Below are 14575 nucleotides of genomic sequence, written 5' to 3' on the forward strand. Positions count from 1 at the left end.
CTCTGTCACGAGGGGGGACAGCAGAGGAGGCTTGGAAGGAGGTCTGAAAGGGGGCACTGCAAGGAAGTGAGCCCCACAAAGCCCCTCTCCTTGAAATCTGTAGCAGCTTGGTCCTTATAAGTGTTGCAACCTGTGGTGTGACCGGCTGAGGCTGCTGGGGTGGTGATTAGGGTGGTGGGTGCCACAGTGGAGTGGTGGCACTGTTTTGGCAGTTACGTAGGCTGCAAATGGGTGTGTTTAAGTCACTAGTGGTAACATTTTTAGTGGCTAAACACTCTGGACTGTTCTAGCCTCAGCGACAATGAACAGAAACATCATGTTGTGAGGAGCCTAAAACCTGGTAAGTTCTTTCAGGCAGAAGTGTGCCTTAAACCATTCTGACTGGCTCCAGAAGTGTCCTTATGCTCGCCAAAGGCCTGATCCAAAGCCCCCTGAAATCAGTGGAAAGACTCCTCCTGTCGACTTCAGTAGTCTTTGGATCACGCCCTAGATCAGAGGATGAAATCACATATTTCTGCCTGTGTCATCAGTGTTAAAACTCAAGTTCCTCTTCCCCTGTTCTCTAAATGTCATCTGTAGGAGAGAACCTGATGCAGGCAGGAGCCAGAGCTGGGGCTCTTACACAGCCCTCACGTCTTGCAGCAGGGCCCTGGTTCCTGAGCAGGCCAGATGTCACAGAGCTCATCAGGTGTTTCTGCTAGGCCAGCTGGCTGTCAGAGGCCGTTCTTAGCTGTGGTACATTTGTCTCCATCGCTTCCAGCATTCACCTAGGCTGCAGGAGTAGCTTGATGAGCTCAGGGACATCTTGCCCAGGCAGAGCTGGCATCAGAATTACTACTCATCTGACACCAGCTATTAAGTGACTGCTTTTTCTGCTCTGTTCAAGGAGACTCTTTGCTTCTCTTTCTAAACAACTAATCTTAATAGGGACCAGTTTCCTCTCGGAGGTGTCACAGTTGGACTTGTCTTTGTTAACTTCTGCTCTGCTATGGGAACGTTCCGTATCCACAGCCTTGCAGCGTCTGTAAAGCGTCCAGTTTAGCCTGCCGAGGCAACGCAGTCTACCAAAGAGTGATCCAGCTGATCTAAATCTCAAGTCCTTATGCTTGTAAATGTCAGATTTCTCCATGTTTAGAGAGTTTATTTGTATCCCCTCACCCCTTTCAGTGGGAAGAAAAGGGCTGCTTGGAACTTGTGATGTGCAGTCACCGATGTCTGAGACACTGGGCGAAAATTACCATGAGAACAACCTTGCATGTGAGATGTCTGCACTTCTACCACTAGTCAGAACCAGGAGCTTCAGAGCAAAGATTTGATTTGGGATTGGCTGTTGCTTTGGCTCAAGTTTTAGAGGGCAGGGGTTGTGGGGTTAGTTCTCAGATTAAGCAAACATTGCTCGGAATTTGGGGATCCTCCAGGCTCTGAATCAAAAAGATACAGTAGTTTAATTCTCAATAAATGCTAAACATTGTGGATGCTTTTTCTGCAGATTAGATCTTGAAGGCAACTACGCAAGTTCCGATGGCAGTTGTGAATGAAACTTGTTTTCATCAGTGTCCTGTGGCAGGCGTGTGCATTCACGCTCTCAGCACAACAGACGTTTACCTGCAGAGTCTGTGGTGCTAGTTCTAGTCCCTGAGACCCATTGCTATAGAAAAAGCTGAGAGAGAAGAGCCGAATTCAATAAAGTGCGGCCTGCTTATTCTGAGCACTGAGGACTTGAGCCAAGAGGATGGCTCTAGACTGTTCTCAATGGTAGCAGATGACAGAACAAGGAGTAATGGTCTCAAGTTGCAGTGGGGGAGGTTTAGATTGGATATTAGGAAAAACTTTTTCACTAGGAGGGTGGTGAAACACTGGAATGCGTTACCTAGGGAGGTGGTGGAATCTCCTTCCTTAGAGGTTTTTAAGGTCAGGCTTGACAAAGCCCTGGCTGGGATGATTTAACTGGGAATTGGTCCTGCTTCGAGCAGGGGGTTGGACTAGATGACCTTCTGGGGTCCCTTCCAACCCTGATATTCTATGATGACGTACTCGCCCTCCAGATCCAATAAAGAGCCTGTTTGGCCAGCATAACCCTTTGACTCTGGCGTAAGGCACCTTCTACACTGGTTCGATTCTTGATCAATATGTCTAATACCTGGAAACATTCTTTTGGAGCATCTCAGCTGATCGTCACAAGTGGATGTTGACCAAGGCACTACAGCCATCCAGTTTACATAACCACATTAGTACTTACCCGTACCTTCTTGTGATCTTTCTTTGTAAGCCTAACCTTATCGTAAGTGGCTTGTCTACTTCTTACCTGGCATGCAAATTTCAATACAAAGACTGTATTTCTTTTTCAGTCGCTGTGTGCGTTTCTGGCAATAACAGCAAATCCCATCTTGGTCCCTGCAGCAAGAAGGCTCCAAGTCAACAGGCCTGTCTTTCATTTTGAAGTATTAAGAGCTGACAGAGGGAGAGGCTGGGAAGCCACTGACAGCTGGATTCCTGTTTGTTTTTTGTAACCTCCCAAACCTTGGCAGTGTTATAGCCAGAAATAAAAGCTGGCATGGGGGGGGAGGCCTCCTAACACTTCAAGAACTGCCCAACTATCGAGTTCGCTGGCCTGCAGGGTAGAGCATAATTCAGAGAGACAAGCTGTTGTCTTCACTTCTGTGCTAGCAAACTTCTAATTTTCTCTGACTGGAAACATAATCTTCAGTAAAAGCCGCAAACTCATTACCATCTAGTTATGTACTGGGTCATGCTGGCAACACAAACAGGAGTTTGCAAGGAGAAGAGGCTTTCATTTTTTTGTGCCTGACTTTCTGCATGACTTCAACAGGCCCGGATATATTTTTTAATTTTTCTTTTGTATTGGACGGGGTTGGAGGAGAGAGATTAGGGAATGACCCCCTCCGATAAGTGAGCCAATCCCTTGCAAGTGCATGGTAAGGATTCTCTTCTCCCACACCCTTAGGGGATGTAGTTGCTCTTAGACACAGCACTTTATCTTAGCCGAAAGGCTGATGTCTCTTCTTCCTTGTTCGTGTTGAACTGAACGAGCCTCCATTCGTTGTCTGTAGTTGTAAACCACCAGAGTACAATAATCCACTTCAGTTAAAGATTTGTCTGTTCCTTCTGCCTCAGGTTATTTTGATAAAATTTAGTAGCCAAGGTGATAGAGGCCTTAGATATTTCTAAGATAGAAAGCAGGGGAGTTGAACTGGAAAATGCAAGAGTTCTTCCTTGGTGTGTAACGTGTAGTGCCGTTTGAATTCCATGAGGGTAACTGATGCCGTTTTTCTGGACAGATTTAGGCTTTGTTAACTGTTGCGTGTAATGAGTCAAGGTTTGTAAAACAGCTCACTTTAGAGAGAGAGCTGAGCCTAGAAAATGTTGTTGGCAGTTGAGGTGGCTTGTGTCCTAGATGCCAGTCTAGGCTCACCTTTCCTTCAGGAAGAAGGTAATGGGATAACGGCAGTTATGGAGTTAATTAACTACTTGGGGAGGAGAAGCTGGATCAGTGTGAACTTGGCAGCTTGTGATGAAGACACAATGATTTGAAAAATCCTTGGAATGAAAATATGGCTGACTTCTCCCGTCCCCGAGAGAAACACCACAGCCTACTTATTAGGTACTTAAATCTTTATTTTGTGGGGTGGGATGGGGCAGTGCGGCATGTTTATTTTTGAACACCCAGTTTTGAAAATCTTGGCTTATGTATTCATATTTATCTCCTCCTCTCCTACACACACCTTTCCAATCTGCTGCAAGGCCTTGTATCTGAAACATCTTTGAAAAGACTGGTCTGTCTCTTCAGCTCTCCAATTCTGAACTAGTCAGGATGGGCCCAGTTACTGGACTAAAACTGATCTCTTGATCCTCCTTTACGAGCTAAATGGAAGAGCTTCTGGTTTGGAACTGGTGGCCATTACCTGTCCTGTTTCAAATCTCACGGAACTTGCGGGGTTCTGGGGGGTTGATTTTTGCTATTTAATTCCATCCACTACTGTCTACTTCTCATTTAAAGAGAATTCAGCATGTAGCACTGTTTGATTTATAAACCGGGTCTGCTCTCAAATCTGCGCAACCTGATTCATCTCCGTCAAAGCCATTGCATTGTTCTTACTGATCCTTGGAAGCCCAGTGTGATTCATTGATGGGAGTTGGATGGGGAAGGTAATGTAATATTTAGACTGCTCTTGAACTCATCTCGCACCTCATTCCTTGAAACCAAGCTTTTATGATGAACAATAGATAGTTTGTTATAAAAGGGTGGGGGGAAATCCATACCTTCAGGCATGATGATTTGTGTTCATCTCACTCCTAATAAATTGAGGAGTAGAGTCCTTGAGAGAGAGGGAGAGTTTGAAGCTATTCTCTGAAGTTGATCAATGGGTTTAAAGAAAAGGCGTACTTGTGGCAACTTAGAGACTAACAAATTTATTTATTTATTTTTGCAGATACAGACTAACACGGCAGCTACTCTGGAACCTGTCAATGGGTTTAGTAGATAAAGATTGCTTGGGAGCTGGAGAATTTATAACCATACAGAAGTTAGAGGGGAAAACCCCAAAAGGACTTTTTACCCACAACTGTTACAAAATTCAGTTCCCTGCTTCCTCTCCAGGTTCAGTTTACAAGTGTGTCTAGAGATGGACACACCAATGAGGCCCTGCATCCTCGACTTAAGCACTAAAGCTGCAGTTGTGCTCAGAGACCGATACAGACTTCAAACCCTGCCTCTTTGCTACCTAAGGGCCCTTTGTCTGTCCGTGCATTGGATTAAGGTGCTGTTCTGCCAGTTGGTTCTGGTGTGCTCTAATTTGCACAAGACACCTGTTCCTTAATTATCACCATCCCTCGTCTGTCGCTTTGTTTCAACTATTAGTAATGCATGAGCTAATCATCCCTTTTGAAGGGGGATTATGTTAACAGTTTGAGTGTGTGTTTCTAAGAGAGGCTAGTTGGGCATGGATCTGTAATGTCGGTGGTGGTAGATTTGGCTTCTGCTTTATTGGTGCTGGTCCAGGTCTTTCACCTGCATTCTCCTCATGTGCATTGGGCTGTCTCTGTATCCTTAATGATGATGATATCCCCACCTTTCTGACCCTTGGAGGTTGCATTCTGCTTTGGGATTGAATGGCAGTCAGTAGAAAGGAGGCTGCGGGTTGGGTGGGGATGGAGGGAATTCAGGGAGCATAACACAAAAAGGAGATTGAAGGAAAAGCGCAGAGGAAAAAAATCTAATTTCTATAACCCTTTTAATTCAATTGTATTAGAACTGAAAAGTCCTTGATATTTCTTTTTGCTGTCTAAGACTTGTCAATTATATTTGAAATATCTTTTGTGCTTCCTGGGTGATCTCATCCAAAGGATCTTGAAGCATTTCTTAAACCTTAATCCTCACCCACACACCCGACGGCATTCCTATTTTGCAAACAGGGAGACCAAGGTGCAGAGAGGGTAAGTGGCTTGCCCAGGTGTTGCAGCAAATCATTGACTGAGCTGGGAATAAAACCCAAAAGTCCTGACTTCCAGTCCCCACCCTGGGTTTATTTTGGCCACCTGGCAATATTTGTGTTGTGAAATCATTCGAGTTGCATTACATATTTTCTGGAACGGGTTTAGAAAAGTTTCCTGGAGTTGTGCGGGTCTTTAAATAACTTGGGTTCTGTCCCAGCTCCTCCATGGGTTCATTGTGGGACTTTGGGTAAGTCATATAGCCTCTTTGTGACTCAGTTTTCCCCATCTGTAAAGTGGAGTGCTACCTTCCTTTGTAAAGTGCTTGGAGATGTGTGGATGAAAAGAGCTATGTAAATGTTAAGTAGTTATTGCTCTGTTCATTTTAAAAAAATCTTACTAGTTGCCATGCAAATGGACACAATGTGTGCTGGTGTCTTCTGGGCCTTTGTCCTGTAGACTACTGCTTGCACGTGTTACTGATGAGAGTCTGAGTCAGTCCTTGATTGACTGTCACACTCTCACCCCCCCACAAAAACAAAGGGTGGGCAAAGCTCTCTTCCTGTATCACTCCCTTCCTCCTTCGGCCAACCTTCTCAGTAGAAGCAACCCCTCTGGATACCACATTAGCTTCGCTCAGTGGGTGCTCAGAACTCTTTCAAGCCCTTGACATTCTGTGTGTGTTCTTAAAGTGCTTGTTATCTGATTTGGCTAATTAGTCTGTTAGGTAAGAGGCACCTGTTCCTCCCCCCCCCCCCCCGCCACCGCCACTGAGGTTGGATAAAAAGAAAAGGAGTCCTTGTGGCACCTTAGAGACTAACCAATTTATTTGAGCATGAGCTTTCTGTAGCTCACGAAAGCTTATGCTCAAATAAATTGGTTAGTCTCTAAGGTGCCACAAGTCCTCCTTTTCTCTTTGCGAATACAGACTAACACGGCTACTACTCTGAAACCTGAGATTGGATAAGAGGTCACGGCTCAGTCACTTGTTTAGTCTCTCTGTTGCACTGGGGAGGAGCTGTAGGGGGATGTGTGATGTCTAAGGAAATGTAAGGCTTCTCAATTAGTCCTGCTTTCTGCCAAGTGACTAGGAGTGTGCTATGGGAAGCTGTCAGATATTCAGTGGATCCTGGTACTGCAATGTCCACCAGGTTAGCCTTTAGTGACCCCTCTGCGGTCTGTCTGGTAGCTGTGATTAAAATTGCAGGATGCCTAATAAGAGCACTTGCTGATGGTAGCTTTGCATGGACTCTGCATGGAGTGTTTTTTAACAGCAAAGGCACTGGGAGGCTCTTTATCTTCAGAGTTTTCAGTTCATGGGTGTAGTTTACACATGTTACTTTCTGTTAATGCTTCATTGTAAAAGTGAAAATGTAGCACATCAAGGATTAGTTTAGCTGGAGCTGGTTCACCCTTGTCACGTGGCAGGTTCCTCTGTTTTTCAGGCTAGCACACCTCAAGGCAGGCCCATCAATGTTAATTCAACTAGACTGGTCACAGCTACAGATACCAAGACCTAAATTGAGAATATACCCAGACAAAGAGGTTTAATATTTAATGTTCTGTAAAGTTACACTGATAGCTTGTACTAAAATTTGTCAGTAACTGCGTACTGTACAGGTGATAGCAAACATCAAGAAGCTAAGAGGATCCTGAGCTCGGTCTGCCTGAGGCATATAATCTGACATCAAGCAATTAGTTTTTCCCTTCCTTGTGTCTCAGCCAATCCAGCTTTAAAACTAGTGAAGAAATCTTGGTACCAAACAGAAGTTGTTTCTGAACTGATCTTTCCAGAAGAAGTTTATTTCACTGTTTTTTGGCCTTATTAGCAAAATTCTGATTTTTAGCCTGATTCCTGTTTGTTTGTTTGTTTGTTTTTATCTTTCCAGGCAGCATTTACTCTACTACTGGGTCCTTTCACCTTTTTTAATGTCCAGAAGACCAAATATCTGCAGATCATGACATCCCTGATGCGATGGATAGGTGAGTCCATGAACTTCTTCAGTTTTAGAAAGCCTCCACCTCTATCCCTACTGATGGAAACTGAATCACAGGTATTGTATATAGACGTTGGACTAACTCTGTCATGGCCTGCACATCATGCCCTCTCAAAGACCTGAGTCAACCGTAGATATTTTTGATTTTTTTTTTCAAGCCAGGGTCACCTTCATTTTAGACACAAGTTTTATAAGTGAACACTTGCTAAAATGGTGCTGAATCCCAAGTGGCTTGCCATTGGTGCACCGTAGGCTGCCTCAGAAACTTCGTAACTAACACAAGCTGTTTTCAGTCGGCACTCTGCCTTCTTCCCTAAGCCCCTTGTGTGTCTTTTATGGTATCTCACTAAAAAGTGAAGCTTTTTTTTTTTTTTTGGAGGGGTGTGTGGAAATTCCGCTTCTTGTGATCAGAGTACTATACATGTTGACAGTCTGGCCATCTCGCAACTGAAACACCAACACTTGGATTTTCCAGTGTCAAGGCAGGGGAGGATGGGCATTTTAGAGATGTTTCTCTTTGATAAGGCTATTGGATTGTGTGGCAGTTCTCCCAATGGACTCTCCTGAACATTGGGTCAATTTCTTCAGGATCCAGGTCTTGGAAATAAGTGGGATCAATCCATTCCATCAGGATAGAGTTCATTGTGGCAGGAGGTGACTACTTTAGTTTTCTCTTTGAAGCACTGATGCATTTAATGGAGAACCCACCCTGAATCTTGTCAGTCATCCAAGGACTTAATGGCAGTGAATCTGGGCCATGTGCATATATTTCAGGAAGAGTTTGCATATTTGCACACTGTTTTGCCCAGGCTTATAATTCTGATTGTTTATCTCAGTCTACTCCAGACCCAGATTCGATAACTGATAGCTATCATCAGCCCATGTCAGGAAGGAAAAAGAACTTTCCCTAGTTCAGCCTCTGGGACTTTTTCACCTGTTCAGTATCACTCTGTACGCAGTAAAGGCCAGTTTTGGTTAGCCAAGTTCAAAGGCCTGTAATCCTGATCTGAAACCCCCAGCAGTACTCAAGGGGAGCTGGATGAGAATATCTGAGCTGAGGTTTATCTGTGGTGTTGCTTAGGGAAATGAAGCTCCCACGGTGGATGAGAGATTAAGCTGCAGAACCTCAAATGTTGAGCAGTTTGAAATAACGAACACTGACCCCGTATGGTGTGAAAATCTCAAATGTCAGTGTCTCTCCTTTGTTGCCTGAGCACATGAAAGGTTTGAAAGCCCCATGCTCCCCAGAAGGAGGGGTTATCTCATTAAAGGGGTATTAAAGGTAGCAAAAAATATAATCCCTTCTCATCTCACTGGCCCATTTCCGATCACCCAGTCTCCTCTCTTCCTGCGGTTGCATCAGTCAAGCCTCCCGTCTCTGAGACAACCTGGCACCTGGCTGGCCTGCCGTTGGTCTGTCCCTAGCCAGCTGCCTCCAGAATAGGGAGGGTGATCATTAAACCTTGGCCCAAAGGTTTTTTTTCCTTGACAGACGTGTTTGGTAAGGTGTAGGGGAAATTCATGATTTAGCCTGATTGATTCTCCTGTCAGGCCATTAGGGGATGTCTGTCCCAGATAATGATGTTTAATGGCCCTGGTGGTACCTCAGTGGTTACTTATTGCAAAGGAATCAATGAATACTAGATTTATTAGAAAAGAAGATTCTTAAAAGGAAAGTGGGTTTATACAGTAAATAAAGAAAAGGAGTACTTGTAGCACCTTAGAGACTAACCAATTTATTTGAGCATGAGCTTTCGTGAGCTACAGCTCACTTCATCGGATGCATACCGTGGAAACTGCAGAAGACATTATATACACACAGAGACCATGAAACAATACCTCCTCCCACCCCACTGTCCTGCTGGTAATAGCTTATCTAAAGTGATCATCAAGTTGGGCCATTTCCAGCACAAATCCAGGTTTTCTCACCCTCCGCCCCCCCCCCCCCCACACACAAACTCACTCTCCTGCTGGTAATAGCCCATCCAGAGTGACCACTCTCTTCACAATGTGTATGATAATCAAGGTGGGCCATTTCCTGCACAAATCCAGGTTCTCTCACCCCCACCCCCACCCCCATACACACACAAACTCACTCTCCTGCTGGTAATAGCTCATCTAAAGTGACCACTCTCCCTACAGTGTGCATGGTAATCAAGGTGGGCCATTTCCAGCACAAATCCAGGCTTTCTCACTCCACACGCCCCCGAAACACACACACACTCACACACACACACACACACAAACTCGCTCTCCTGCTGGCAATAGCTCATCCAAACTGACCACTCTCCAAGTTTAAAACCAAGTTTAACCAGAACGTCTGGGGGGGGGGTAGGAAAAAACAAGGGGAAACAGGCTACCTTGCATAATGACTTAGCCACTCCCAGTCTCTATTTAAGCCTAAATTAATAGTATCCAATTTGCAAATGAATTCCAATTCAGCAGTTTCTCGCTGGAGTCTGGATTTGAAGTTTTTTTGTTGTAAGATAGCGACCTTCATGTCTGTGATCGCGTGACCAGAGAGATTGACGTGTTCTCCGACTGGTTTATGAATGTTATAATTCTTGACATCTGATTTGTGTCCATTTATTCTTTTACGTAGAGACTGTCCAGTCTGACCGATGTACATGGCAGAGGGGCATTGCTGGCACATGAGGGCATATATCACATTGGTGGATGTGCAGGTGAACGAGCAATAGTCCTGCTGCAGGGCTTGGGTTTGGGGTGATTCTGCCGCAGAGCTTGGGGAGGGGTTGAATCCATGTACTTGGGGTAGGTTAGGCTCCTACTGCAGAGCTTGTAGGAGAGGGGGAACTGCAAACAGAGTTAGAGGAAGGATTAAGCCCCTGTGCTTGGTTTGGGCTTCCTGGTGTGCTGATTGTATCCTTCTGATATACTAAGGCCAGGCACCACTCCCTCTCTCCAGGATCTGTGACTGCATTTCCTGGCCTGTTCTAGCGGAGTGGTGTTGAAGTTGTTTCTGGAACCCATCCTGAGCACCAGAGCCAAACTCTGCAACTCTACCAGGCTGGTTGATCCGCATTGGCTTTTACTAAGTGAAGGGGACACATCTGCTTCTCCTCTTTCAGAAAGTGCGAGCTGTGCTTCACCTCCCCTTTCAGATAGGCTGACCAAGCCAGCCCCTTTGGACAAGTGCATGAACTTGCACTTGCCTCAGCTGTGTGGGGAGCCAGTCCTCTGCACAGCTGACCCATCTGTACACTCTGTCCTTAGCGGTTAATATTGGCCTCCAATGTGTCTGCTGCAGGACGTACACTGCACCCTTTCCCCCATTCAGTGAAAGCCTGTGGATTTCCCAGCCGCAGGGGCTGACATCAGTCTGCACTGCCCCGGGTGTACTGAAGATTAAGATGACAGTAGCGGAAAGGATGACTCTTGGCAGCGGAGAGAGAGAGAGCTGCATGTGAAGGTCATCTCTACTTTTGTTTGTAATGCTGTCATCCTTGCCTTTGAAAGTTGTTTCCTCTCTTTCCCCTTCTGATCTGAGTGATGATCAAATGTCACTCACCTCTTCGCAGAGCCATATGCTCTTCAGAAGCAATACTTCGAGTAACAAAGCCTACAGTGGTCATTTTTCTCCATGAGATGTAAAGACTCCAAAAAATAAGCTACCTTGAGAACGCTACCACCTGCATCACAAAGAAAAATTGGTCCAGGTCAGAGAATTAAGAGGAACAACCATGCCTGGGTTGTTCTGGCTGGGCTGCTGCATCCAGCTGTGGCATTCTTTATTTTTTTGATGTTATGGAAGTTTTGTGTGCAGCTGAGGCAGATATATACTGAAGCACCCAGAAGGCCAAGGGGTATGGGGAATTCTTGAAATGATCTGAGGCTTTAAAGTACAAGTGCAATAACATTGGTGATACCAAACAGACAGGAATCTATTGGTTGGGCCCAAAGAACTGCTCTGAAAACAGACTAGTATGGAGAAGCATTTCCCTGAGGGCACAAGTACATTTCATCAGGTGGAGTAGAACATGCAATGGCTAAAGTCTCGGGTTATATGGAGACCTGAAACCATGTTAGCACCTCTCGAGAGCCACATCTTAAACACAGCTCGTTACAAAGTTGTAAGCGTTGTTTCAGATCACTGTATTGGGCTTATGAATAGCAATAAAATGATTAACACTTGTTTCCCCTTGTCATTTTCAGAAATTCTCCCAGAATTGGCCAAATACCAGTGCTTGCCATGGTGGGAGCAATAGCGTAAACCAAGCTCAGATGTTTTTAACAGTTGTCTAGTCCTGCTCTGAACAGGTTAAATAACAGTGGTTAAAAATCCCATAGCCCAGTTTATATTAATGTTCTCATTATTGCTAAGGCCAGTGAATTGCACTGACTCTAGACCAGCCCTTGGAGAATTTCTGAATGTGCTCCGCATAGATGCAGTCTCTAACAGACCAAGTAGGAAGCTAGTAGGCTATAAGATGGTTATCCAAAAAATTTCCTAACATAGGGCTCAGTTGTGCTATTGATACGGTTGTGGTATAACATGGCTCTTTTTTGCCAGTATATACAGAAAAATGTATTTCTGTTCCCTGTCCATGCCATTGGAAAGCTGGAGGAACATCCAAAAGGGGCTGACTGAACGAATCTCTCCATGGAACACTACTTAGAGGAAGAACTTACTGGCCTTAGCAACAGAGGGGCATGCAAAGAGTGGCCCAAGGTTTGAAGGCCAAGACTATAACAGGATTCAAAAAAGAGCTAGATAAGTTCATGGAGGATAGGTCCATAAACGGCTATTAGCCAGGATGGACAGGGATGGTGTCCCTAGCCTTACCAGAAGTTGGGAATGGGCAACAGGGCATGGATCGCTTGATGATGACCTGTTCTGTTCGTTCACTCTGGGGCACCTGGCATTGATCACCGTCGGAAGACGGAATACTGGGCTAGATGGACCTTTGGTCTGACCCAGTATAGCCGTTCTTATGCTCTTAAGATAGACAGGGATAGTGAAGCCTTATTTGTGCCCTAAGCAACATCCGGCAGTGCAGGAAGAATCCAGGTTCTGATTACAATGTTTTAGCCTAGGTCTTGAATTGGGCTAACCTTAAAACTTTTATTTTCTAAGACAGTTGTAGAATAATTTATGCTGGCAAGGTGAAACAGTGTTCTAAGATTTGGGCCACAGCCCTCTTCAAATATTGTTACTTTTATACAGTACAACTACAGGTCAAAACTTTGCTAGCTATAACATTGAAAGGTGTTTGTTGCTCATAGAATGCTAGTACCAATTCTCACATCAGCTTGGCCAAGGATTCTTTACACGGAACTGTGCTGTAGCATCCTTTCCCCTTTCCTATATGCATTCACCCCCAAAGTAACCTAAAACTGTTGTAAAATTGTCAGAGACGATACAAGAAGATTGTTCCCTAGCCTGGTTAAAGCACTCTTGGAGTGGATCCTTTAATGCAGTTTGGCTAACCCAGTTCTTGGAATAATATCGCTTTTACTCCCTGGTCAAGGAAACAGCCTTGAGAGATTTGATTTTTATCTAAAATGCCCAAAATATCCCAAAGAAATACTCTGCTTTTTATTCGGTCCGCAGTTCCTCCTCCTGTGTTGATAGAGGACAAAGGCTGGAGGCAATGATTTAGGTTGGTCTCAGCAGCCTGACTCGGTCCCCCAGAATTATGACCATGTAGAATTTCTCTTACTCTATTTCTAGAGCTGACCTGTTTCTTACTGCATTCTCTTAGGTGCTGGTGGCAGGGTATTCCCACCCACACTTGTACTTACAAGTGATCTATTTAGTGCCTCAGCCCATCATTTACCCTGGAGCCCTCAAGGAGGCCAGGTTCACAGTGCCACGGTTCCACCTTATCCCCACCTTCTTCAGCAATATCCCACATCCTCTGCTGGGTACTGGTGACTGGGTATCACAGGGCACAGCTCAGAATCTGGCAAAGGCAGAACGAAAATCTCAGGGCCTGAAGCCATGCAGGTGAGTGCAAGGTGTTCCACCAGTTGGAACCGTGGGGCACTCCAGGACACAGCGGTGCTCTGCATTGTTGGATGATTGCGTCTCGCAGTGTCGTGGGAAGAATATGGGTTAGGAAAGATAACACAAGGACAGCATTTGGTAGGCTGGAGCTCAGGGGCAAACACTGAGCTATTGTGTATTCAGCAGCTAAACCGATTTAATTGCAACCTGTTACAGCCGGGAACTCCCAGCTTTATGAGCAGAGACCTCTGGCTTTAAAGATTGCGACAGCATGAGTCTTGCCTCGGTTATTGTATCATCAGTGGCAACTGTTCTCAGACAGCTTTCACTCAGGACACTTGCTGCGTGCTCTGCTCCAGATGCTTCAGTTGTAGTTATTAGAAAATATTGCATTTTAATCAAGATCCATTTTGGAGAGGAATAAACTTCCTACAGTTTTGGCTGTTGCTGGCTTGCAGTGTTCTCTCCCCCCCACCGTGCTTTGTGGTGCATTGAGATCCGACAATTAGCACATCAGGCCTGCTTACTGCACTTCTTAAAGTGGGTCAGTCACAATCCTGGCCCAAATTCTGGGGATAAACTTGAGACCGTTAATTAAATCTCTCCTCTTTCTCTTTGCCTCTGCTGCCGCCTCCTTCTCTGCCTCCACCTCACACAGACACTTAATACCCAGCTATAGCTTTTGATGCTCAGTTTCCACTTCCAGGCTCAGCGATCGAGATCCTTCTCTGATTTTTTCCTGTTCTTAGATAGGCTGGTGACAGGTGTTTTTAGAAATACCTTCGTTAAAGGACCTCAAACCACTTTAGGAACCTTGAGTAATGACACCTCAGTAAGTTTAGCCCCTTTATTACAGATATGAAAACTGAGGTCTAAGATCCTACAGTGAATCAGTGCTAGAAGCAAGAATGAATCCAAAATTCCTGACTCCAGATATGCTATTCTAATCCCTACACGCTATCTCGGGGCTTGCCATTGTTCCCATCCCAAATGCCAGGGCATTACCGTAGGGAACAATCTTTCATTGACTTGAGGGCATGCACTAAGATCTCATAAGTTCTTTCCATCTGTAATTTCAGTATTTACGTTATTTTCTCATGGGCAGACTTGCCTTCTGCTAAATTTGCCCTGCCTATAGAAAGGTGCAGATAGCCTGCCT

At 45.0% G+C, this 14575-nt stretch overlaps 1 protein-coding gene across 2 annotated transcripts in view; it reads left to right on the forward strand.

Moving 5' to 3' along the window:
- TMEM104 (transmembrane protein 104) overlaps positions 1–14575 on the forward strand; it is a 64707-nt gene that overhangs the window by 32838 nt on the left and 17294 nt on the right. For both annotated transcript variants that reach the window (XM_084647117.1, XM_084647118.1), the window contains exon 9: positions 7341–7434. In XM_084647117.1, coding sequence (XP_084503243.1) covers positions 7341–7434 — 94 coding nt within the window. The remainder of the gene's footprint in view (positions 1–7340; positions 7435–14575) is intronic.

This window comes from Lepidochelys olivacea (assembly GCF_965140295.1).
Source record: "Lepidochelys olivacea isolate rLepOli2 genome assembly, chromosome: 14".
Classification (NCBI taxonomy): Eukaryota; Metazoa; Chordata; order Testudines; family Cheloniidae; genus Lepidochelys; species Lepidochelys olivacea.